At 40.0% G+C, this 23,812-nt stretch overlaps 1 protein-coding gene across 1 annotated transcript; it reads left to right on the top strand.

Moving 5' to 3' along the window:
* The first annotated feature begins 1,432 nt into the window (after positions 1-1,432).
* On the top strand, positions 1,433-16,212 carry LOC132573841 (superoxide dismutase [Mn], mitochondrial). Its single transcript, XM_060241718.1, has 5 exons — positions 1,433-1,650; positions 5,985-6,187; positions 11,686-11,802; positions 12,982-13,161; positions 14,812-16,212. The coding sequence occupies exons 1-5, from the start codon at positions 1,622-1,624 to the stop codon at positions 14,952-14,954; spliced, it is 672 nt and encodes a 223-aa protein (XP_060097701.1). The 5' UTR covers positions 1,433-1,621; the 3' UTR covers positions 14,955-16,212.
* Positions 16,213-23,812: the final 7,600 nt, after the last annotated feature.

Genomic DNA, 23,812 nt, shown 5'->3' with positions numbered 1-23,812 from the left:
TTTAAATGCCTTCCCTTCATCTGGAAATAATGGATACAGGTACCTCCTTTGGGAGCTCATAGAACTGGACCCCCTGGTCCAATTTTTTTGAAACTTGGCGGTTGTTTTGAGGAGAGGCACTGGATGCTATGCTGAAAATTTGGTGCCCTACCCCCCGATACCCATGGATCAATTCTCCATTATACCCTATGGGAATCGGTTTCTATAGGGTATATTGGAGTGCCCAGCAGACATTTCCCTCCCCTCTCACTTTCTGATAACCCCGAAGCAAGGGGAGGGCCTCCAAACCAGGGGATCCCCTGCCCCCAACTGGGGATTGGCAACGCTAAATTCTGTCCTACCCCGCAAGCTGGCTCAGGGTGGCTTACAAACATAATCAGAACCCAGAAATACTGTGCCCTGAACCATCTGAAAGTTAGGCTGTTGTTAAATTTGATGGGGGGGATGATTGAAATTGTTGCCAGTGCAATTTGGAATGTGAAAATTAATTGCTGAATTCTTGAAATGCTCAATACTTTTTAAAAAAATGCCAAGGTTATTCTGGTTTTAAAACTACACTCCTTGCCTCACCGCTGAATTGTTTGCTTTATACATGTTCTGAGTAATTCAAGCAGGATTAACATATAATTCAAGGCAGTATTCATGACGTCATTTCAGTTTAAGACATCTGGTTTAAAAAATAAACACGTGCTGTTCTCGTTGGCCGTGACAAAACTAGCAACAAAACCCACTAATGCACTTCGTTCATAAAGCATGCGTAGGCTCCATTCTCGTGGAAAGTAGGTAAGCTGCAGCCATGCAATAAACCTGGAGCGGGGAACATCCAACCCTCAAGATCACTTGCTCTGGCCCTCGGGGATTGCTGGTCCCTTTCTTCCCATTTCTTTATTTCCGTTTATTTCCCTTTCTTCCCCCATGTGTTTATTTTCCTTTATTATACTTTCTTCCCTCGATTTCATTTCCTTTTCTTTCCCCCATTCCTTTCTTTTCCTTTGTTTCCCTTTCTCCCTCCCTCTCTCCCCCTTCTCTCAGCTTTTTCTACAAAAAAAAAGCTCTGGACTTAGGCATTTGCTTAGGCTGCCGGCCGTGTAATGAAGCATACGTCCGAAGCGCAGAAATGCCAGAAAGTATTTTTCAGGCAGAAATTCAATAGGAGATCAACATTTCCTCCACAGAAACATGCACTGAGGTGAATGTCACATTCACCCTGTCTGGAATTATGCAGCTGCTGAAAAGTACAGGAACAAAGAACGACAGAAGGGCGGTGATATCGGGAACCATTTTCTTTGCCCGCTTTGAACGCCTCCGCCAAGCTTTCTTTTGTCGTTGTTCAGTCCGACTCTTCGCGACCCCATGGACAATGTCACCCCAGGCGGTCCTGCCTCTCACCATCCTCCGAAGTCTGCTCAAATAAGCCCCCCCTCCCAGAGGCGTCGGCTAAGGGAAAGGGTTGGACTACGCAGGCGCTTTGCTGGCGAAGAAGAGGCCGCCTGCGGAAAGGCTGCACTAGCGGCAGCTTGGCGTTGCGGAGGCGCTGAGCCTGGGGTTGGGGGTTTCAGCTTGTCTGCATCAGGCGCCCTTGCTTCGTCCTTGCCTTTCCCCTTTAGACATCGTCGCCGTCATGCTCTGCCGGCTGGTCTACCGGGGCAGGTGAGAACTTGGCAAGGGCCGGACGTTATCGTTCTTGGTCAAGGGCGCTGTGTGGGGCCGTTCGAGAATGCAAGAGAGGTTTAGGACGGGAGGGGGAAGGCGGGAGATTAGAAATCTGGCAGAGAGTGAGGAGACTGGAACGAATGGGATAGAGTAGTCAGGAGTTTGGAGCTAGTTCGGCAGAAACAGGCATTTAAGTTGAGTCAGGGCTGCTAATATAGCAGAAATTGAAGGTAACTTTGTTGACCCATAGAAAAAAATTCCAAAAGCATTCTTCTTTGAACCAACTGAAATCCGTTAGGACTATGTTTTTGCTTCCTAATCTCTGTTTTATGCTTAGAGCAGGTTCCCGGAGATCGTGGAAACCGTGAACAGCTGCTTTGAGGCAGTTCTGGGAGAACTGAAACTTAATCCTGACAAAACGGAGTGGCTACTCTGGTAGGGGGGAGGGGCTGACCCAAGAACTCTGGCCACTCCCAAAAGGAGGGGTGTCAAACTCATTTGTTAGGAGGGCCAGTTCTGACATAAAAGGGACTTTGTGGGGCCGAGCAATGGGTGCCCTAAAATGTAATGCCAGATAGCAGAGATATAGACTTTATAAAGGACACAGGCACACACATTTAAAGATATTATTTTTTAACTTAAAATACAAACATGCTTAAAACTCTTGCAGTATTTTATTTAAAACAAAAAGGTGGGGGGTAGTGGGATTTTGCAATGCAGTTTTAAAAATAAAACATCAAGAAGAAAGCACAAGAATCACAGCAGAAAACTAAAAATATAAAATGCTCTCAGCCTGGCAAAACATGAAATGGCAGTGCATTGCAAGCTTCTCCCCCTTTCCCCTCCCCTGGCCTACTCAGATTAGCAATGGCTCTCCAGTGTAATACCCCCCTTTGGCTGTGGGCTCCCAAGTTAGAGTATTCACTAGTCCTCATGTCCATTGAGAAGAGACAAAGCTGGCTCAAAGCAACAACACTTGATTTGCAAGGACACAACTCTAGGAAGCTTCAGCTGGCCATAGGAACACTGGGAAGTTAAATTGAGCTGCATTCCAACGAAACACACAGACAGAGTTGCAAGGAAGAGGTGGACTGGATTTTCCATTCAGGTCTGCTGTACCAAAAGGTCTGAATAGAAAATCCATTCCGCATTTTCTTTGCAGTTTTGCTTTCTGCTTTAACCTCTGCAAAGAGAAGTAAGAAGGAGCTGGGAATGTTGGCAGCCTCGGAGCGTCAAAGGGTGAGGACAGGAGGAGGAGAAGAAAGCCCTTCAGGCCTAATTGAAGCCTTGGGTGGGCCACTTTGGCCCACAGGCCAGACATGTGACATCCCTGCCCGAAAGGGTTCATACCTTGGGGGTGCTGCTTGACCCAGGGCTCCTGTTGGATAAACAGGTGGCAGTGGTGGCTAGATGTGCCTTTTACTAGCTTTGGCAATTTTTCACCTTCCTGGGCAAGAAAGATCTAACTACTATGATGCATGCCCTGGTAACATCTAGATTAGGTTACTGCAGTGCAGTATGAAGTTTTGACTGTCCAGAAGCTATGGTTGGTACAGAACTTTTGACTTGACTGGGTTTTAAGGACCATATTGTTCCTGTCTTGTTTCAACTGTATTGGCTCCCAATTTACTTCTAGGCTCAATTCAGGATGATGGTATTGACTTTTAAATCCTATACAGTTTGGGACCACCATATCCTAAGGACTGCCTTCTTTCATATGGACCTAGCTGTCCCCTTCAGTCATCTTTGGAAGTCCTGCTTTGGTGATGTCTCCATTTGAGATTAGATGGAAGAGCCTGCGGAGGAGCCTTCTTAGTCATAGTGTCAAAACTTTTGGGGACTTTCTCCCTAGGAAGACTTTCTCCCTAGGAAGACTGGTCTGTCTCCCTCTATTGTTAGCCTCCACCAGATGGTGAAATGTTTTTGGCTTTGTTTGGTGTACCTCCCAGTAACTGTTATTGGTCCTTCTCCCTGGTTATGATGTTGTGTGTGATGTTTTTATAGAATTATTTAAATATTTTATATATATTTTATTTTAAATGCTATCTTAACACTTGAATATTTTAATGTTTTTGCTGCCTTGGGGATTCAGTTTGAGTGGAAAGATGGCATAGAAATGTTTTAAATAAATACCTATCCACGATTGATAGCCCGCATGTCTGGAATTAAGGAGAAGAACTCTCCTTTTAGTACATAAGCTAGTATTTTGTGGTAGTGGCTTGTTCTTTTTACTCTTAAGAACTAGGAGCATTTTTAAAATTTAGTTGCAGGTATGTATTTTGGAGCAGCTCCTGAAAGATGGCTACATCTTGCGTTCACCTTATCCAGGCACATTTATGCAATCACCTGTTGCAGAAAATTAGAGCCTCGTAAATTTTTACAAAAGAATATCTAGTATATGCTTGTTTCCAAAGCAGTTATATGTTCTTACTCACCTCATCCGTCCAAACAGAGAAAATGTAATGTTATCCCTTGTGTGGGGGCCAGCTGTGTTAGGAGCTAATTATTTATGACAATCCTTGACTACCTGTGTTTTGTTTTAAAACCATGTCGAAGTGTGTGTAGGATTCTACATCAGATAAAGAGAATGTGTTGTATATCGTGAAGAAAGGTTTTTCCTGTGTTGAGTTTTCAATTTCTCAGCAGACTGATATAAGGAGGAAATGTGCTTGCTTGAGAACTTGCATTGCCACTTGCCTTGCAAATCCTTAAGCATAGCAGCAGTTCTAAGCAATAGTGTTCAAGTTCTTGGATGTTTGTAGGACTCAGGGTTTATGCTGTGGCTTTCAGATTTAGGGGCTGCCCTTCTTGTGAACAGTATAGTGGCATGCAGATAGTTGGTACTTCAAAACTGTTTAATTTGATGTTCTGCAATTTTTCACCAGAAGTATCTTTCAAATCCCAGCTATTTCTTTGGTTTATGCAGCCTCTTATTTCTTGTACCATGCTGCCTCCCACAGTTCACTACCAGCAGTGACTCAGAAGTTTCTATAACCCACTAGGAATACCAGAACGGTTGTGTTAGACCTATTTGAATCCATCATTAGTGTTCCATCTCATGCTTACTTACATTCGAGCAGTATCTTTTATTCTCCCACTTCATAATTGTGTCATTTATATGTATTATTAGTATTATTAATAGCAATAATATGTAGGATTACCCAGATCTTTAGTTGAAAGTGCAAAATATGAGGCTGTGCCATCTGGATATGGGAGGCTTGCAAGTATAACTGTTTTACAACTTTGGCTCAATGGGGAAAATAGTGACACAGAGTTGACACTGCCTATTTGTGATTTAAAAAAAAAAATCCATGAAGTCAGGAATACAATTGTATAGGTAGCAGCTCCTTGTTTCATTTCATTCTGGTTTCATTTGGACAGTACTGAGAGTTGCTGCAGCAAGTGGGAGCAGCAAGCCCAACAGCACAGCAAAGGTTCTCCTGGCCATTTGTTATAATAGGCATCTCTGAGCAGAAACAAGCCATCATCAATGGCAAAAGTTGCTTTCAGTGCCATTTTGTTATTTCACATAATTAATTCTTATTTTCTAATTAACGTATTACAGTTTTTTCCCTGAGTTAATATTTTATAAATACTTATTTTGACAGTTTAGAATAGATACTCAACCCTAAATAGTTTTGAGGGTAAGAGTAAAGAATGAAGAAGTTGGCATGTTAAGTATTCAGTCAGCCTAATTTCAATATAGATTCTGTCACTGGGTTTCTTGAGCATAATGCAACATATGAAGCTGCCTAATACAGGATCAGACCATTTATCTGTCAATGTAAATATTGTTTAATTGACAGCAGCCTGTCCAGGGTCTCAGACGGAGTTCTACCTCTTCTCCTAATGTCTGGTTCTGCTTTATCCCAGGGGTAGCCAAACTGTGGCTCAGGAGCCACATGTGGCTTTTTCACACATATTGTGTGACTCTCAAAGCCCCCACCACCCCATTGACTGGCTTGGAGAATGCTTTAAATCGCTTCTCCAAGCAAAGCCAGCTGGCAGCTTGGGAAATGCATTTAAAGTTGCTTTCTTTCCACTTCTCCCTCTCTTCCTCCCCGTCTATTTTCCGCCCTCCCTCATATGTCTGATGTTTATTCTGTGTGGCTCTTACATTAAGCAAGTTTGGCCACCCCTGTTCTGTCCCAACATGTAAATACATTTGTAAAAAAAGACAGTATGTTTGCAATGTGCATTATGTTTTTATTATACTTTGTGTTAAAATAGTAGTGGTAACGTGTTAAGTAGTATGGCAGCCCCAGGAAGCAGGTGAAATAAAAGTATTGCCAATTAATGATAAAATAGTCTATTTTTAAATTCTCTTTTAGACATGGCATTAAACTGGTTGCACCTCTTGGATGCCTGGGTTCCAGGCAAAAGCACACACTTCCCGACTTGCCTTACGATTATGGCGCCCTGACACCCCACATCAGTGCAGAAATCATGCAGCTTCACCACAGCAAACATCATGCTACTTACGTGAATAATTTGAATGTTGCAGAAGAAAAATACAAAGAGGCCTTGGCTAAAGGTATGGATAGCCCTATATAAGTAAGTGTGTGTGTTGCCTTATTGTTTCTCCTTAGCGGTCCTGCTTCAAGTCTGTCATTGTATGTCTTCCTCTGTCTCTGGTGGTAAAACTGGAAGTAATTTGGGGTAGGGATCATCACCACCTTCTGTATTTGTAAAGTTCCCAGCAACCATGCAGTAAAGCCATGGTTTACACCTTGAACGCCTAAGCATTATTTCAAAATGTAATTAAACTGTAATGTGGGAGATCTAAGAGCTTGTAAAGGTGTCTCTACTGGGATTAAAAAAAGAGTTTACATTTTTTCTCATCAGCAAATAGGTTTTGAATGTCACCCTTATTAGTATATTGGGATAACTGTTGTATCATGATAGTAATTTGCCAGTCCCCTGGTGTAATTTTTTCTTATAGGACATCCAGCAGAAATTCTTGAATAATAAAATTTTAACATCGATGGAGTTGGTAGTACCCACCATAATTAATACATCAAATATATTTGATCAACTAGCACCTACCATTGTTTTATGTCCTACGTTCAGGAGCCCAAAATCTATTATCTATCCCCGGACCAAGGGAGGCCAGGCTAAGCTCTACACAAGCTAGGGTTTTCTCAGTGGCAGCACCGATGTTATGGAATGCTCTCCCAGAGGCCATAAGGACCCTGCGGGACCTCTCCCAATTCCGCAGGGCCTGTAAAACTGAGCTTTTTCGACAGGCCTACAACAAGTGGCGGGGGGCGGGTGGGTTGAGTACCACTTCTATGTCACTGAGCAATATCATCTGTAAGATCACTAACAGACTAACAGAATAATTAGGAACTGAGATATTTATAAATCGTTTGCAGTAACTAACATTTTTTATAGCATCATATAGTTCGTTTTTAAATTGTCTATAACTTATCTTTTATGATTGTAATTTTAATGTTTTATTAAGACTGTTAGCTGCCCAGAGTCCGCTTGTGGAGTGGGCGGCATATAAATCCAAAGTAAATAAATAGTCTAATTGTTTTATATGGTTTATTTATGATGTACTTGTATTTTTATCTTTTGTCTATTAATATTGGTCTTATGACCTCTTAATGTGAGCCACCCTGAGCCTGCTTCGGTGCAGCAGGTAATTAAAAAAGTCCCATACATTGCTTGGTATGAAATGAGGTATTTTACTTTGACATCAAAGCTGAACTTAGTCTGGAATAGCCCCCCCCCCCATTAATGACTAAGTTAAAATGATTTCCTTCAGACCGTTTTTATTCACAACCCAAAACAAGCAGGCAAGCCCCCAGCCTTATCTATTCAAATGCCCCACCTTTCTGTATTTTCTTCCAGTATTTTCCACTCCGCTGTCTCCATGCCTTATCAGTTTTTAACAAGGAGCTTCCTCAGAAGGGCCTCTCTTATCTACTTTTACAACCTTGGATTGACACCCATTTGGGCTGTGGCCTCTAACAGTTACTTCTAAATGTTGCATCAGACATTCTCTTCTGTAGGCACAGAAACCATATTTTCATTTATATTATAGGCGTGTTCATTAATTATTCAGGGGTCCCTCTTCATCAGCGAGGAGGGCATGATACAAATTGAACAAACAAATAAATAATTACAGTTAGCAATTACAATAAGCAATTTAGGCTCAGAACAGGCATTCCCACCTTGTAGACTTAATAAATATGAATTGTGTTAACCTCTGTGATTACGTATCATTCAATGTGGCAAAGCAACTCTGATACCTTTTAAGCTAGGTTGAAAACTAAAATGGTGACTCCTAACCTAATATAACACACATTAATTTGGTTTCTTCACAGTTATACACTGACATTGTAAATTAAATGGAAAGCCTGAGGACTATGCAGTACAAAATTTAAACTTCAACTTTACTCACTGTTAAAGAGTGCTGCATTTCTGTTAATTCAACTATGTATGCAGAGCCCCATAAGGAGTCATATGGCTGGAAAACATGGAAGCTATATGCATGAGATCTGTGATTTTAGAAATTTTTGGGAAATCTACAAGGTATAGAAAAAGAGCCTGCTTTTGCGGGGAGGGCAGGATATAAGTTGAATAAAGTAAATAAATACGGTAAATAAAATTATCAGCTTGAGGCTTTAAGATCTGTATGTAGTATGGAGACTTGAGTCTCCTCATTTCCACAGTGCCTTTGCCATACTTTGAGCCAGCTGCAACTATTTTTGGATAGAAAGGATCTGACCCAGGTTAGTCAAGCTTTGACCACATCATGATTGGATTACTGTAATGTGTTTTGTTTGGAGTTGTCTTTTGAAGACTATTCAGACCTTCATGTGGTAGAAAATGCTGCAGCAAGGTTGTTGATTAGTGCTAGTTAGTGGGACCATATTTTTTCAGTATTGAAAGAACTGCCTGTTTGAGTACAATTTGAGTACATTTCCGGACGCTAGTGATTACCTTCTAAAGCCCTAAAAAGTCTGGGACTTTAAATGATTACATACAAACATGTGCATCAGATTAAGATCATCCACTAGATCAGGGGTGTCAAACATGCAGCCCAGGGGCCTGATCAGGCCCTTGAAAAGCTCTTATCAGGCCTGCGAGCAAGTCTGTTTCCTTCTCCCTCTCTCTTGCTTATTTCTGTGTCACAGTTTGCTTTGCAGGGCTTCTCAATTGCACAGAAGCTACAGAGCAAAGCCTCTATCTTCCCCATTGGCTGAGGCTGCTCTCTTGGGGAGGAAGTGGGAGGGAGGGAGAGCTTTACTTTAAGCATGTTTTAAGTTTTGTTTTTTTTTAAATTGTGTTCGTTTGTCTTTTATAAAGTTTATATCTCTGCTACTTGGCATTAAATTTTATGACGCACATGGCCCGGCCCAGCAAGGCCTCACTTATGTCAGATCCTGCCATCATAACAAATGAGTTCGACACCGATACACTAGGTTCTACTCTGTGTACTACTTTTGGAGGTCAGATGGGTGGTTACCTGAAACAGGGCCTTTTCTGTAAAAACACATTGATTGTGGAATGCTCCCCATCCATGTAGACTCTACAGGCAACTTAAAATGTTCTCACTGACTCAGGCCTTTGATTCTCCCCCCCACCTTTTCTCATGAATTCATTTGCTCTACTTTTTCCCTTCTGGTTTGTTGTATTTTACATTAGTTATTTTTGTCAATTGCTCTTTAGCTTTGTGAATTTTTATCATGCATTAATAATATTGGTAGCAGCCTTGGAAGCCATTTGCTGAGGAGATTTATTCCAGATACTATATATGCTTTTTGTTGTACACAATTCTTTAGGAAAGTTCACAGATAACCTTGGCTTTACGAGACTAAAATTAACTGTTGTGGGGCACTGACTCTACAATTTAAGTACTCAGATACACATTATGAAGACATTTCTATCTATAGCTGCAATCCAGAGTTGTTGTTGATTTTTGCATCTGTGTTTTTTTTCTAAAACATTTCTCTTCAGCAACTTTCTTTTGAAACTTCCTTGAATTCAAAAGTAGTTTGGGGGATTTGACAAGTTGGGGGAAAATACCAACATCTTACCAGTGGTGATAGTATTGTTTTTTTTTAAAGCCTGCTTGCTAAATCCTCAAGCTGTTTTTTTAAAACAAAAGTTGAGATGAACTGTTATGTAAAAGTAATTGCTGAAAGGAAAACTTTAAGAAAAATTGCAAGCATAGCTTTCTATCAATGCCAATTGAATAAGCTGCTGTAGAGAATATAGGATTTTTTCCTTTGGAAGCATTCAGAATTCAGGATATATGGTATTGGGTTAGTAGTCGGACATGGATTCCAGTTTGAATTTATCTGCAGCTCCCTGTGTATTTCAGTAGAGCTTATTTAGGACTTGATAAATCTTCTAGTCAATTGCACGTGAAATACAGTTGAATTTAGCTGTCTAGAGCAGCCATTTAGAATGCAGTTTTGCCTTTTTGTCTTGTTTACTGTAGTGCCAGTAAAGTATAGTTTCATTATGGCTGTATACTGTATTCTCCAACTGATCCAGGCAAACTATGCAAAGAAGAAAGGTAAGGGAGGAAAACTGTTATTTGTTCTCTGAGAGCTTAATGCTTAAAAATGATTAAACAGAATAGCAACACACTCTTGGCTGCCAGATAAGCAAACAGCTATCCTCAGCTTTTCTTCTGGGCATTTTCCTGTGCCTGCATTCCAAATGCTGCCAGTAGATACGTAGCCTGGCATGAGGCTTAGTCAAGTTACAGGAAGCAGAAGATGAACAGTCAATAACAATGCAAGCAGGTCTGTTTTAGAAAGTGGTACTAAAAAGTTTTGTTTGTTTTGAGCTATCATATGTTCAGCATTTTATCAGAAAATTCAATTTCATGTGTGTGAGTTTTTGGCAAGCTGATGAAACAGTTTTCAATATTAAAAAGTGTAATCTCTGAATCCAGCAAGTCTGAATTATTCTAGTTATATTCACTTCAGAAGAGGAAGATACTAGAAAGAACTCATGGGGAACATGCTAGAATAGTTAGACCAGTTGCCCCAGTTCCAAAGAACCCCATCATAGTCCAGTGGGCACATTTCTGTCAGCTGCTATCAATGCAGCACAGCCAGCATCCTGTTTACTTCAGTCAACTCTTTTCTGTTTTCCACTGTGATTTCCATGTTCAGCTTTGCTTATTTGTTTGTTGTTTTTCTGGCTTCAGGCTGGAATTTGGAACAGAGACTATTTTGGTCACCTTGATCGATAACCTCTATCAAGAACTAGATTAAGGGATGTGCTAGTTTTGCTGGGTCTCTCAGAAGCCTATGGTACTATCAACCATAGTATCCTTCTGAGTTGCCTCTCAGCACTGAGACTGGGGGGCACCATGTTATGATTCAAGTTTTATCATGGAGGTTACTCTCAGAAAGGATAAGAGAATGCTCCCTACAGGCTTTTCTGTAGAATTGCTGGTTCTTCTCTACGGTTGCCAATTCTGTGTTGGGAAATTCTTGAAGATTTGGTGATAGAGTTTGAAGAGGGAATGGATACTGTATGGCCCACATTCTGAAGTTGCCATTTTCTCAAAGGGGACTGATCTCTGGAGATCACCGTAATAGCAGGAGAACTCCTGGCCTCAACTGGAGGTTGGTAAACCCAACTTCTTCCAAGTTTTCTATGAATGCCAAACAGTTCAGAGAGGGGAATGATTTTTTTCTGACAACCAAGTAAAGTAGGAGTCTGAGGACCTATGCTTAAATTCTGGTAACCCTTGCAGAAATTGTGTTAGATGTTTGCTTCGACTAGGCTGTTTTGAGATGTTATAGGGTTTCCCATTTCACAGTTTTCTAGAGTGGCTAATACATTTTATGGGAAAGAAAATCCCCCCCCCCCCAAGTTGTATAAGAAGAAAAATGTCATAGTTACCCTGAAGGAATTCGTATATTTATCAGGTGCTTGATCTCATATGAGCAGCGGTCAGTTTACTTGACAGCAGTACTATTAACTAAGTGGACTGCTCTGTGGCATATATAAAAAAGCTTTATGCAGGGACTTAGCCACTTACCTTTGCATTTCCAGGTGATATTACAGCTCAGGTGTCTCTTCAGCCAGCTCTGAAGTTCAATGGTGGAGGACACATCAATCACTCTATCTTCTGGACAAACCTTTCTCCAAATGGTGGAGGGGAGCCTAAAGGTTTGTTATCAGTTACAGTGTTTTATTGTAACTTGTAATACTTATGTAAAATTGATTGATTTTTGTGTCTTAAAGTTTCACTTTTGCTTTAATCAACTAAAGTCAGTCCTGGGGTGCATGCACTGTATTTGTTTAGGCTGGTCCCATCAGTGTTTACAAAGAATCAGGATGCTGTTTCCCTCAATCTGTTGCATTGCTCTGTTTTGTTACTGGGGCTGGCATCTCAGTAAAGTAAGTACATTATCGGTATGCTGATTAAAATCTTTTATGGTAAATGTTCAGTGGCAGTTAAAAATAAAGGAAGCAAACTTATTGGTTTTCTTGAGTGGCTAATACATTTTATGGGAAAGAAAATCCCCCCCAAGTTGTATAAGAAGAAAAATGTCATAGTTACCCTGACCCTGCAGTCACAGATTTCTGTGTGTGGGTTACTAATTGCAAAAGCTGTTTGCACAGAAGAAATAAACTGTAATAATATAACCAGGGAGGGGTAGTCATGTGATAGCTTGTGCACAAGCAAATGAACTTCACATTTTTTATCTTGGAAACGCCAATTAGTGTGCTGTCTTCTGCTATTCATGTGATTCTCTGAATTGGGATAATATTGCATCACAAAATGCTATGGCACTGTTAACATTAGGAATGAGAACTGTGGAAAAATCAGGTTAGTTTCTGGGCAAAACTGATTGATTTCCACAGCTATTGTTCTGAGTAGTTATAAACTTAAAAGTTACAAGTTCTGTAAAAGCAAAGAAACTGTATTCATAGTTAGTATACATGTATTGCAGGAGATCCCTTAACCAGAGCTTAAAGACGCAGGATCACACATTCCTTCTGCTTACCTCTTTCTTTCCCCTCTTGTGCTCCCATTACATAGTCCAAGTGTTAACACCAGTATCAGCCAGGGTTCATTCTTGTTAGACGTTAGTTATTTTATCTTGGTTAAAGATTAACAGTGGTTAATACTGATACTGATGTAATACCTAAGAATGGCCAAGGCAGCAAATAAAGGATGAGGAATATTATAATGTTTTGGGTGGAGGAAACCAGTGATTCTGCAGCCTATTACATTCTGTTGACCGTGGTTAAGAGTTTACCATGCGTGTGGGAATTCATTGCAATGTTAAATGAAAAATCACTGGTTTTGTGTGTGTGATTTAATTATGGTCTCTTTTGAAGGCGAGTTATTGGACGCAATTAAGCGAGATTTTGGCTCCTTTGCGAACTTTAAGGAGAAATTGACAGCTGTATCAGTTGGTGTTCAGGGCTCAGGATGGGGATGGCTTGGTTTTAATAAAGAACAAGGTCGATTGCAGATAGCTGCTTGTTCCAATCAAGATCCTCTCCAAGGAACCACTGGTAAGTTTTTCTACTTGGAACTTGACTAAAATTGGAATGTACTTCTATGTTTGCATAATAAGCGATTTGCTTATTTGCTAGACACTGATTTTAAGTTACTTCTATTTTAAATATCTTCAGACCAAAGTAAACATCCTATAGAATTTGCAATGATGATCTGGAAGAAATGGAAGGCACTCATTTAAAATTATTCTTATCATCTGATGGGGTTTATTGTTGGTCCCTTTTGATGGTTTTTCTTAATTTTTTTCTTTATGAATTCTACATGAATTTAAACAAATTCATAGAGGTTAGATCCATCAATGGCCATTAGCTATCATAACTAAATAAAAAACCCCTATTCAAAGGATGGTTGGCAATCAGCAAGAGAGAACTGTTCCCTGTCTGTACTTCTGTGCTTTCCAGAAGGTTCTGGTTGGTCACTGTGGGAACCAGGATATTAGACTAATTGGACATCTTGGCTGGTCAAAGAGAACACACCCATTTTGCCAGTCATAAGAAGTTGTTATGCAGGGCCCAAAAGCCTCCCCCTTATTATTGTTAAAAACTTATTCACCTCCCAGGCTTCTGATGGTTTGGCAGAAACTTTTCCTTCACTTTCAAATGCAAATGCCAACAAGAAAAGACAGGGTTGTTTTTTTTTGTTTTTGTTTTTAAAGACACTTGCCACTTTGGGGTCAGGAAGGAATTTTCCTCCAGGCCAGCTTTGTCAGGGAACCTCAAGGTTTTTTGCTTTCCTCTGGGTATATTTTATGGACCCTGGCTAGGGCTTCCATAGGTTCCCAGAAATCCCCAAAGAAATTATATAAGAGATCCAGGTTTACTTACAAGGAGATCTTTAATAACACATCAGAATTACAGAAGATTCAGGCTAAACTTCTGTCAGCTGGCCTAGAGCATACACATGCACAGGCAAACCTTAGCCAGGCTTTTGAGACCATATACATGACTAAAACTACATGCCTTATGCCCTACATGCTGGCTACACGTCAAAGAATGCTCCCATACAAGTCAAAGAATAATTAATTAAGCTAAGCCAAACACTTGGATGAGCCAGGCCACCTTTCACATGGCTTCCTGTGTGTGTGGGGGGAGGGGGAACAACCCAGGCTTTGAAGATAACAAGCATGAAAGAGAAAGTTCCCCTGAGAGCAACTAACACTGTCCTCTCACAAGCCTCAGGGCAACTAAGCACCAGCATGTAACAAAGATGGAGTCACCCAGGCCATACAGCATAGAGGAGGGGTCTCTATGGGAGTGGGAGGGAGGTAGTTGTGCAGGTGGTTGAACTAGATGACCTTTGAGATCCCTTCCAACTCTATGTTTCTGTGACATTCTTGGAAGTTGATTGTGCATTTAATGCCCTCTTCTGCCCTTATAATCATGGACTAAGAATAGTCATCCACATGTACAATATAGTAGTATAACAAAGTGACTTGAAGACTCTGGATCCTGTTTTCCTTTGGAAAATAACAAATTCTGCTGTGTTTAAATAGTTTATTTTAAAATTAATACTGGATATGTTTCTGAACTTGATGAAACTCCTCGGTTTCTTAGTAATAACTGTGTAGAAATGGAACTACAATGGAAAAGTGAATGATCTTTCAAGCATTAAAATATTGCTAGCTAAATGAGATTCTTCTTTTCTAGGTCTTGTTCCGCTGCTAGGGATTGATGTGTGGGAGCATGCCTATTATCTGCAGTATAAAAATGTCAGACCTGACTATCTCAAAGCTATCTGGAATGTGATCAACTGGGATAATGTATCTTCAAGATATGCAGTTTGCAAATAGTAGGGCAAGAACTGTGATGTTGCCTGGATAATTTTTTTGCAGTAATTTCTGACAGCTGACTTGCTAATTTCTCCATTGCTAAAAATATTTTAGCACATCAAAAAACACAAAAATTGTTTGCAGTCAAGCTAAATGTTTGCCTGAAGGCTGATAAGACTTTAGTTCTTGACATGCTATTTTTTGTTTAAAGACAGAGGTCCTTTATGCAGTACTCTGAAAGAATGCAGTTCTTAAATATCAGTAAGGGATTATGACTGAAGTTTTCCTCAATTGTGTTATGATCAGTCATTCAAGACTTTCCCCTGCAGTACAAAACAGAAAACTAGGTCTACCAGTTCAAAAGCAGATTACAAGAAACAGTGGTAGTACCTATTTATTAAGTTTCATGAAAAGCTGACTTCTGTGTCTTGAAGAGCATGGCTAGCAGAGTTTAAACAAAAGGTAATGCATTGTAGTCTTCCCAATGGCAGACATTTGGCAAACAACTGCTAATCACGACTAAATTTGTACTATAGGTTATAGGTGCTTGAAGAGGAGGGGCTGCTTTTCATGAAATTGCTTGTCTTTCCAAAGAGAAAGAAAAATATCCTTTGGCAGTAGATGTTGGGTAACAAAGCTGAAGAGATTAATTGCATAAATGTATAGGATATTTGGTTTGTAATAAAGAGTATTTAATGTCTATTTTTGTCCTTATGTTGTCGAAAATGAGACCTATCAATTCATTGGAACTTCTTTATGATACTATTATAATGGTTGCTTAAAAATAAAACCTTCTAGTATTGGTCTAGTGGGCAAATATATGGAATTTCTGCCATGCTTATTGTGGATGTCTACAACTATGGATTTTTTTACTGTGTAGGATAAAGTATGCCATTAGTATACTGGACTTTCAGGTGTACTAGGTTCAACTGACATTTGAAAACCAAGGCTATGCTGCAACATAGGCTATTGTGATTATGAGAAGTACACAAAATGGAGATGCAGTCTAACACCCTGAGTGATAGCACTGAGCAAAGTTAATTATGTAAAGCAATAGACTGAATGTGGATATATCTGCTTTGTATGGTTAAGAGGAGTGTTCCTGGGGTGAAATTCAGGATGGGTCTGGCCTACCTTGTGTTTGAAGTATGTATCCATCCAGACTAGTTTTCTCTCTGTCTTCTTTTACCTGTGCTACCCTAACAGAAAACAATAGAAATATGTAAAAAAAAAATCATGTCAGGGTTTAAAAATGTTTTAATAAAAATGCCTTGTTTTATGTTTGTGGCAGATTGTACTAGTTTGGACTATGGTAAATTGAGAAGTACCCTTGTATAATTTGGGTTGGCCTACCTTCTCAATTTAGAATTCCATTCCTGAGTTCCTAATATTTTGTTTCCTTCTCAGCAAAATGGTCCAATAAATTACCAGAATCGATGGCTCTTAATTGAAGGTCATAGATAAAGGAGACCACTTGGTAGGTTTTAAAAGGCAGCTGAGAAATCAATCCTATTTAAAATATTCCTCCCATTACTTCAAATTGAGGTCCCTTTGCCTCTGAATCAGTAATAGATTTGTTGAAGGATGAGTCTAGATGATTTGAAGTTGTTTGTGCACCCAGGAAGCTGCAGATTACTCTCTTAAATGGACTCTCACTCTCCATGGAAGGGAGTTATTCCTGTATCCAGCTGCACTTTATAGTTTGCTAAGCCCTCACTGCTGAATTGTGTGTCCTGAAAAATTCCCAGTCTGATTTCTGTAGTCTTCTCTATATGACTTTGAAGTATAGCTATCGAGCTTAGGGTGGAGCCTATATTTCTCTTAGAATTAGAACTGCCTCCAGACTACAGAAATCATTTGCCATGGAGGAAATGGCAGTTTCATAGGGTGGACTCTGAGGCAGCCCCAGTAAATTCCCACCTTCAAACGCTGCCCTCCCTAGGCACATGTCTCCAAGAGTTTCCTAAGCTAGAGTTGGCAGCTCTAATCTTGAAGACAATATAGAAATGTAGTTGTTCCTTCATGGACTGGAAGTGCCTGCTGGGAACATGTCACCTTGCTTTTACAACAGGTCTCTGCTAGCTTGTAATTTGGTTTCTGGCTCAGATTCATAGGCGTACTTTTCACCTTTAAAATCCTAAACTGCCTGTGACATAGACATGTCTTCCTTCATGAAAGACGCTACTCCCCACCCTAACTTGAAATAAAGTAGTCCTATTGCAAGTTCTACTGCCAAGCTAGATTATGTGTGTTGTTGCTTACTAGAAGTAGTGTTGACTCAGTGGAGACTCCTGCTTTGTTTCATTTCTTCCTGAGAGAAAACTGTCACATCTATACCTTAGCTCTTGCAGAAGAGTACCCAAACTCTTATTGCTTGTGTTTGTGGGAGGGGTTTGGCTCACTTGTAGAGCATCTTTTTGCATGCAGAAAGTCCAAAGTTCAACCCCTGGCATTTCCAGTTAAAGCTGGGGGCAGGCAGTGGGTATTGTGAAAGAGCTCTTCTTGAGACCCTGGAGTCTGAGTAGACAACACTGACTTTGATGGACCTTATACTGATTAAATATAAGGCAGCTTCATGTGTATATATTAATACACCTGCTGGTCCTACTCTTTGTATTTTCAATTTACTGCAGACTCCTTAGAGCCTAATTACTTGACAAGTGTTACAGGAAGTATCTGGATTTGTACAAGCAGAAGAAGTCAGTATAAGAAAGACATGCATTCTTCCTTGCCTGTCGCAAGTACACTTTGGTAGATGGCTATGTATAGGACAGTTCCATGTTGAGTTGTAGACAGAATATAAGTGTTTCAAAGATGGCTGAATCCCTGAATTTGAAAGATGGTTAGCCAAATTTCTTAATCTGGTTTCACCAGACCTCATCTTCTGCAATGGCTCCTATGTACCCAGGGGCAAACAGCCCAGAAAAGGAAAGGCCTAGACCCAGCTGCCATGGGTGGAGGCATTGGGTGAGTCTATGGCTAGGTCTGAGATCAACAACCCACTCCCATCCCCAGCAGTGGTTGCTTGGCTTGGAGAAGACAGCAGGCAAGCCTACTGTGGCCCGGTCCACCACTGGCAACTTTATTAATCCAGGGTACTATTAATTCTTATAAATGCGATTACATGTGTATATGCATAGCTTCTTCCTCATGCCTTCATATAGAGAACCACATCGCATAATGCATCTATTGTACAATCTTGTGCCTCTGTGCATTGGCTGGTTTATCTAGAATGAAAGGTCAAAAGGAAACGTGCTGAAGGAATGCGATATGGCAAGTGTGTTTTTGTGAAAATAAATGGCGTTTGAGACAAGGAGAGGATTGCTTTTGTCTTTGAAAGGTCATCTATATTACCTCTTTCTTTAAAGTTCTCAAATACAATTTTTTAGAGCTACCAATTTTACAGTGAAACTATAATTTGGGCTTTTAAACTGCAATATTAGTACAACAGAGTTGTAAAATAGAGCTGCTTTGAGTTTTGCGCTTGGGGAACATTGCAGGTTAGGAAGTAAAAGGGCATAATGTACCAACAGTTTGGATTCCAAATTGCTTGCTGGCAGGGCTTTTTTTTGTAGCAGGAACTCATTTGCATACTAGACCACACACCCCTGATGCAACCAATCCTCCAAGAACTTACAGGCCTACTGTAAGCTTCAGGAGGATTGGCTGCATCAGGTGTGTGTGGCCTAATATGCTACAAAAAAAGGCCCTGGTTGCTGGAATGCAGCTCTGGAAAACATGTATCTGGAAAACGAGCCCCATGTTAACAGCAGGGAGTCAGTTCTGTACCTGGGCTACACCTACAGTCATACTTGACAACAGTAAACAGCCTTAGAAATAGTGGTAGACTGAAGTGACCTCTACTATATATATATTTTACCCCCAATAAAAGGGGGGAGAAGGGTACTCTACCCCATGTTCCTCACAAGTCCCCACTTCCAGAATGCTGGTTTCTGTTGAGTATATCTCTAGTTTGTCCAGCAGGTGGCGCGTCTGTTCCATGCTTAGAAATCTCTTGGCTAACCAAACCTCCTTAATAATCAACACTGGGTAGCCTAAGGATATTCTTTTCCTAATTTATCCTCCAACAGTTTTGAACATCGCCAGCAGTATCTCCATTCTTTTTTGTTTGTTTGGCAAGAGAACAGTGTATGATTTTTCTACACACTATTTGCTTTAACTACTTGTTAATAAGGAACAGGCTACAGGGGGAACCTGGCTGCTTATAAACATTCTGGGATTTGGCAGTTGGTTATTCACACACAGAGATGAAGAGGTTGAAGGATATGTGGCTGTTTTGTAGGGTAACTTATGTGCATTTACTGATCTTCAGCTCATTGGGAAAGCATATGTAGCCTGATAAGCTTATTTAGGAGTCCCCTTCCCTTTTTAAATCTACCTCTGCCCTAAGAAAGCTGAGCCCCACTAGGGCTGACCCACATTGGTGGTTAGGGCAGTGCTGCGACACAGGTCTTTTGCAAAAGGATGAACTATCCACAAGCAGCATCTTGGCTTTTACGTTGGGATCAATTTGTTTCCTGGCTCAGTGCTGTAAATGGCTGGGCAGAAAAGAATGATGAAAAAACATAACCCTAACTTGTTCTTTTGTATTGTTCCCTGGATCTCATCCAAAAGAGACCTTTCCTCCCTGATCTATATAATAATTTTTAATTGCATTTCCATTAAAATGGTTTTAAACATTAAAATTTCTTCTAGAATATTTTAAACTCTGAAAGTGGAAGCAGCTTTGCACAGCAAACTCAATACAATTATTTTTAGGCACCTTTTAAAAGTGGCTTTAAAAAGTGACTGGTAAGTGTGTGTTTTTTTAATCAGTTTTTCCCCCCACTGTAAACTTTTTGTTTGCTTGTGCTTAACAACATACACACTCTTCTCAGATCTTATCTCAAAAATTGTAGATGCTGACCAAACAAAAGACTTTCTTCCAAGGGAGTTCTGTGCCTAGCAAAACTTGTGCATGTGGTACATGAGCAATCTATGGATCCTCTCCAGTAGATGGAGATAATTATCTGCTTTAGCCTTTGAGTGCAAATTCTCAAAATAGGAGTTAATTTAATGCATAAACAGTTCAAATAATTTGCTGAATATGATCCCTAACAAATATTCTGTTTTATGCCAACATTATAACCAAGTACTGTTAAAAGTACTGTAGTGACTGAGGTTTTCGTTGCTTGTGTAAGATGAACAGTATCCAAAGGGGGGGTGGGGGCAGAGCTAAGAATGGTAAAGATGCAAGGAGTGTGAAATAGGCCCACAGAGGTTTATGGGCCAGTTGGTGATGCTATGGCAGAAGCAATCTTATGCAGTAATAGGATGTTTTGGAAGGGAGGTAGGCTAATCATGTAAATATCCCAAGACCACACAAGCAATGCATTCTTTTTATTTTATTCATTTATTTATTAAATTTATATACCATCTCTCACTGCTGGGTGCACTTGAGGCAGCTAACAACAGCTAAAACATTAAGGAATCTCAGTTTAAAAGCATAATCCATATAAAACTAGAAGGCAGCCTGCATGAACTAAACGCAACTAAATGAAAGGCAAAAGGAAGAGCTCTGTTTTGTAGGCCCTGCAGAATATAGATAATTGCCGCAGAGCCCACGTATCATCTGACAGCTGGTTCCACAAGGACAGAGCCACCACAAAGAAGGCTGTCGTCTTCATGGATGCCAGGTTAGTGTTCTGGAGGCCAGGAGCCTCAAGCAGGAGAATGCAAGTTAGGTGGGGGGCAGGTTGGAAGAGGTGGTTTTTTTCTGCACAGAACTTCTAGTAATACTTTTTATTGATTGGGGAGGGACGGTGGCTCAGTGGTAGAGGATCTGCTTGGTAAGCAGAAGGTCCCAGGTTCAATCCCCGGCATCTCCAACTAAAAGGGTCCAGGCAAATAGGTGTGAAAAACCTCAGTTTGAGACCTGGGAGAGCTGCTGCCAGTCTGAGTAGACAATACTGACTTTGATGGACCGAGGGTCTGATTCAGTATAAGGCAGTTTCATATGTTGCCAAACAGTGCTCGCCAGGTCAGTGAATATGTGCCCTGGTTGGATTGTATTTGTTAAACAATATTCCCTGTATTCAAAATCAATAGCATGATAACCAGTTCTTGAGTACTGACTTCATGTTACTGTTGTGTGTCCCTTAGAAACCAGCCTGCATTAAAAAAACATCAACATGTGGAATGTGTCCTTAAGTTAAAAACTTTCAAAATATGGAAAACTGCCATATGTCAATGTCATATGGGCTCTTTAATTCACTTTGGCTTCTGAAGGTAAATGGATTCTTTTAAAGGTTTCATACACCTTAAGGACAGAACACTGTCCTCCCTCAGTTAATGAAGCTTTAATCCATATTTTCCAAAGCCTGTTTTGATCCAGTATTTTATTGTTGTTGAGCTTTATCCTTCAAGCATGTGAAACCTTTTTTTAAAAACTCAGTTTGCCTGATTGCTTTCAGAAGCCAAAGTGGGTTTCTTTTCTTTTCATTTTTAAATATTTTATTTTTTAATGAAAATAGGGAAAGGGGTAAAGGGATAAAAGAAAGAAAAGTGTACACTATTACAGTTCTGCCATATACATATATGAAAGATACATCAATCCAATACAAGTATATCTAAAAAAAGTGGATTTCAAGAGCCCATATGACCAAGACACTGGCCCTAGATCCCTTCCAGTTGGGTTTCTGCCCTGACTACAGGACAGAGACCGTGCTGGTCTCCCTCACAGCATGTTTTATATTTATAGAGCGTGATCAATTGAGCCAGTCAGTGCAACGAGATACCGTGAGGCAAATAGAAGATGGCAATAAAGACACCGGATTCTCAAAGAAGCACAGTATAAACTTTATATCCCTTTGAAAAAGGAACAAAACAGATTGTACAGTTATTAAATCGGGCCAAAACTGGAAGAACATTTATAAGCACTGTAACAAAATTGCGTTTATATGCTCATACAGCATTGTCACAGCTTTGTGTGATTGCAACACTGGTGACACCACAAATATTGTTTAAAGATTCTAAGTATAAGCTTGTTAAATTGTGAATAACTCAATACACAAAATATTTTTATAACATGTAATATTTTTGATATTTTGGATCAGACATTCCTGTGGTTCCAATATTTGTTGTTCACTGGAGAAAATGGCAGTTTTGGAAGGTGGGTCTATGGCATCAAATCACTGCGGAGCTCCCTGCCCTCTCCAGGTACTTTCCCCACATCTCCAGGAACTCCTCAAGCTAGAGTTGATGTGCTTAAAAAAAAAATAGGGTTCAGGGTGGCTGACAATGTCATAGGTAAAATATCTGATATTTTGAGACAGCATCCAAGTTCAAGCATGCTAAAAACCATAATACTTTACACTATGTTAAAAACACTAACTGAATACCCTTCTAAAATGCTCAGGTAGTTTCCTAATATTCAATAGTAGTGGAGGCCTGACAAACTTGGGAAAGTCATTCCACATTTTCCAATGCTATTTTGATCTCAGAGCACAATGAAATGCTCTGCAACATTTCTTAAGAAGGGAATGTAAGTATACAAGTTGACAAAAAGGCTTATAGTAAGGTAATCACCAGATCACTTTCCACTGAATAGCTGCCATACAAAACAATTGTTTATAGTTTAAACAATTTAAGACTTGATTTTTGAGACTACATAGTACCTTGTGTGCAGATTTTAAATGCTATATGCCTAAGAAAGCCACTCCACTCTTGAGGTTGCAGTTTTATGTCCTGAGATAACAAAAATTATTTAGTGACATGGTAGACTAGGCAGATGTGGTCTCTTTCAGTCAGTGGCCACCTTACAAGGCTAATTCACTTGGATCCTGACCTCAGAATGCAATTTTAAAATGTATTTTTTCCAAATGTTTCAAGTGCTCTGCATCTTAGATACTGAAAACAGCTTACAATTTCAAAATCCAAAATACCACACATATGAATTAAATCCCATGCACAGTTTCTTGGGGTAAGTCCTATTGTACTCAATGACATTTACTTCTGAGTTGACCTGCTTAGGATTGTTCTTAGACACTTGACAAGTAAAATTCATTCCCTTTTCCTTGACATTGGATCTGGGTGCAATTGAAAGCATTTGTATCTTCAGAACTGATCATATCTTCAGAGAGATAACTTTTCTGTTTTAGAAGCTGCAGATTTGGAGCAATTTCCCTCTTTAAAGTGTGCTGAATGGATTTAATTAGTTTTGGCCTCCAAATGGAAATCAATTGCCTGTGTTCAGTTTATCTCACACAGCGCTGTGTTTGGATACATGACTTTGTGAGAAACCAGAGACAACTTCAGTTCCAGGAACAGTAATGACCAAAGGCAATTGGTATAATTCACATCAAACTAACTTCATGCCTTCTCTAGAATAAAAGTACTTACAAGGGAAAAGATACAATGGTTATTGTTTAGGAAGGTTATTATAGGGTTATGTATACATGCTTCAGGCTGATTAAAGTAAAAAGACTTAGGGAAAAGAGACAGATTACTTTTCAGATCTAAAGTTTTTATGATAAATCAAGCTTTTTTGGAATAACCTTTTGTAGGGAAAAAACTCGTTATAAAAAGGATCTTTTGCACAGTCAGTTTGTGATGCCCAGAATGTTGCATACAAGTTGTCAGGCTCATCCTGTGCTGAGCAGGGGGTTGGACTAGATGGTCTGTATGGCCCTTTTCAACTCCGTGATTCTGTTATGATTCTGTAACCCCAACCTCTTACCTTGAGAGTGATCTTCTCTGGCAACAATATCACATTTTCCATAGACAGGTGGAATCCAAAAAGGGTGATACAAGGTTGCACAAGACTCATATGCCAGCCTAGTAGGATATTTGATTCCATCCCCTTTGAACAGCCAATTAAG

The sequence above is a fragment of the Heteronotia binoei genome, chromosome 1 (assembly GCF_032191835.1).
Source record: "Heteronotia binoei isolate CCM8104 ecotype False Entrance Well chromosome 1, APGP_CSIRO_Hbin_v1, whole genome shotgun sequence".
Taxonomy (NCBI): Eukaryota; Metazoa; Chordata; class Lepidosauria; order Squamata; family Gekkonidae; genus Heteronotia; species Heteronotia binoei.
This window is presented reverse-complemented; position numbering and strand designations above follow the sequence as displayed.

Excerpts from the sequence above, each read along its gene's own strand:
- LOC132573841 (XM_060241718.1), top strand. The coding sequence starts at position 1,622 with ATGCTCTGCCGGCTGGTCTACCGGGGCAG. Across the intron at positions 11,803-12,981 it reads TGGTGGAGGGGAGCCTAAAG|GCGAGTTATTGGACGCAATT; the intron begins GTTTGTTATCAG and ends TCTCTTTTGAAG. Across the intron at positions 13,162-14,811 it reads TCCTCTCCAAGGAACCACTG|GTCTTGTTCCGCTGCTAGGG; the intron begins GTAAGTTTTTCT and ends CTTCTTTTCTAG.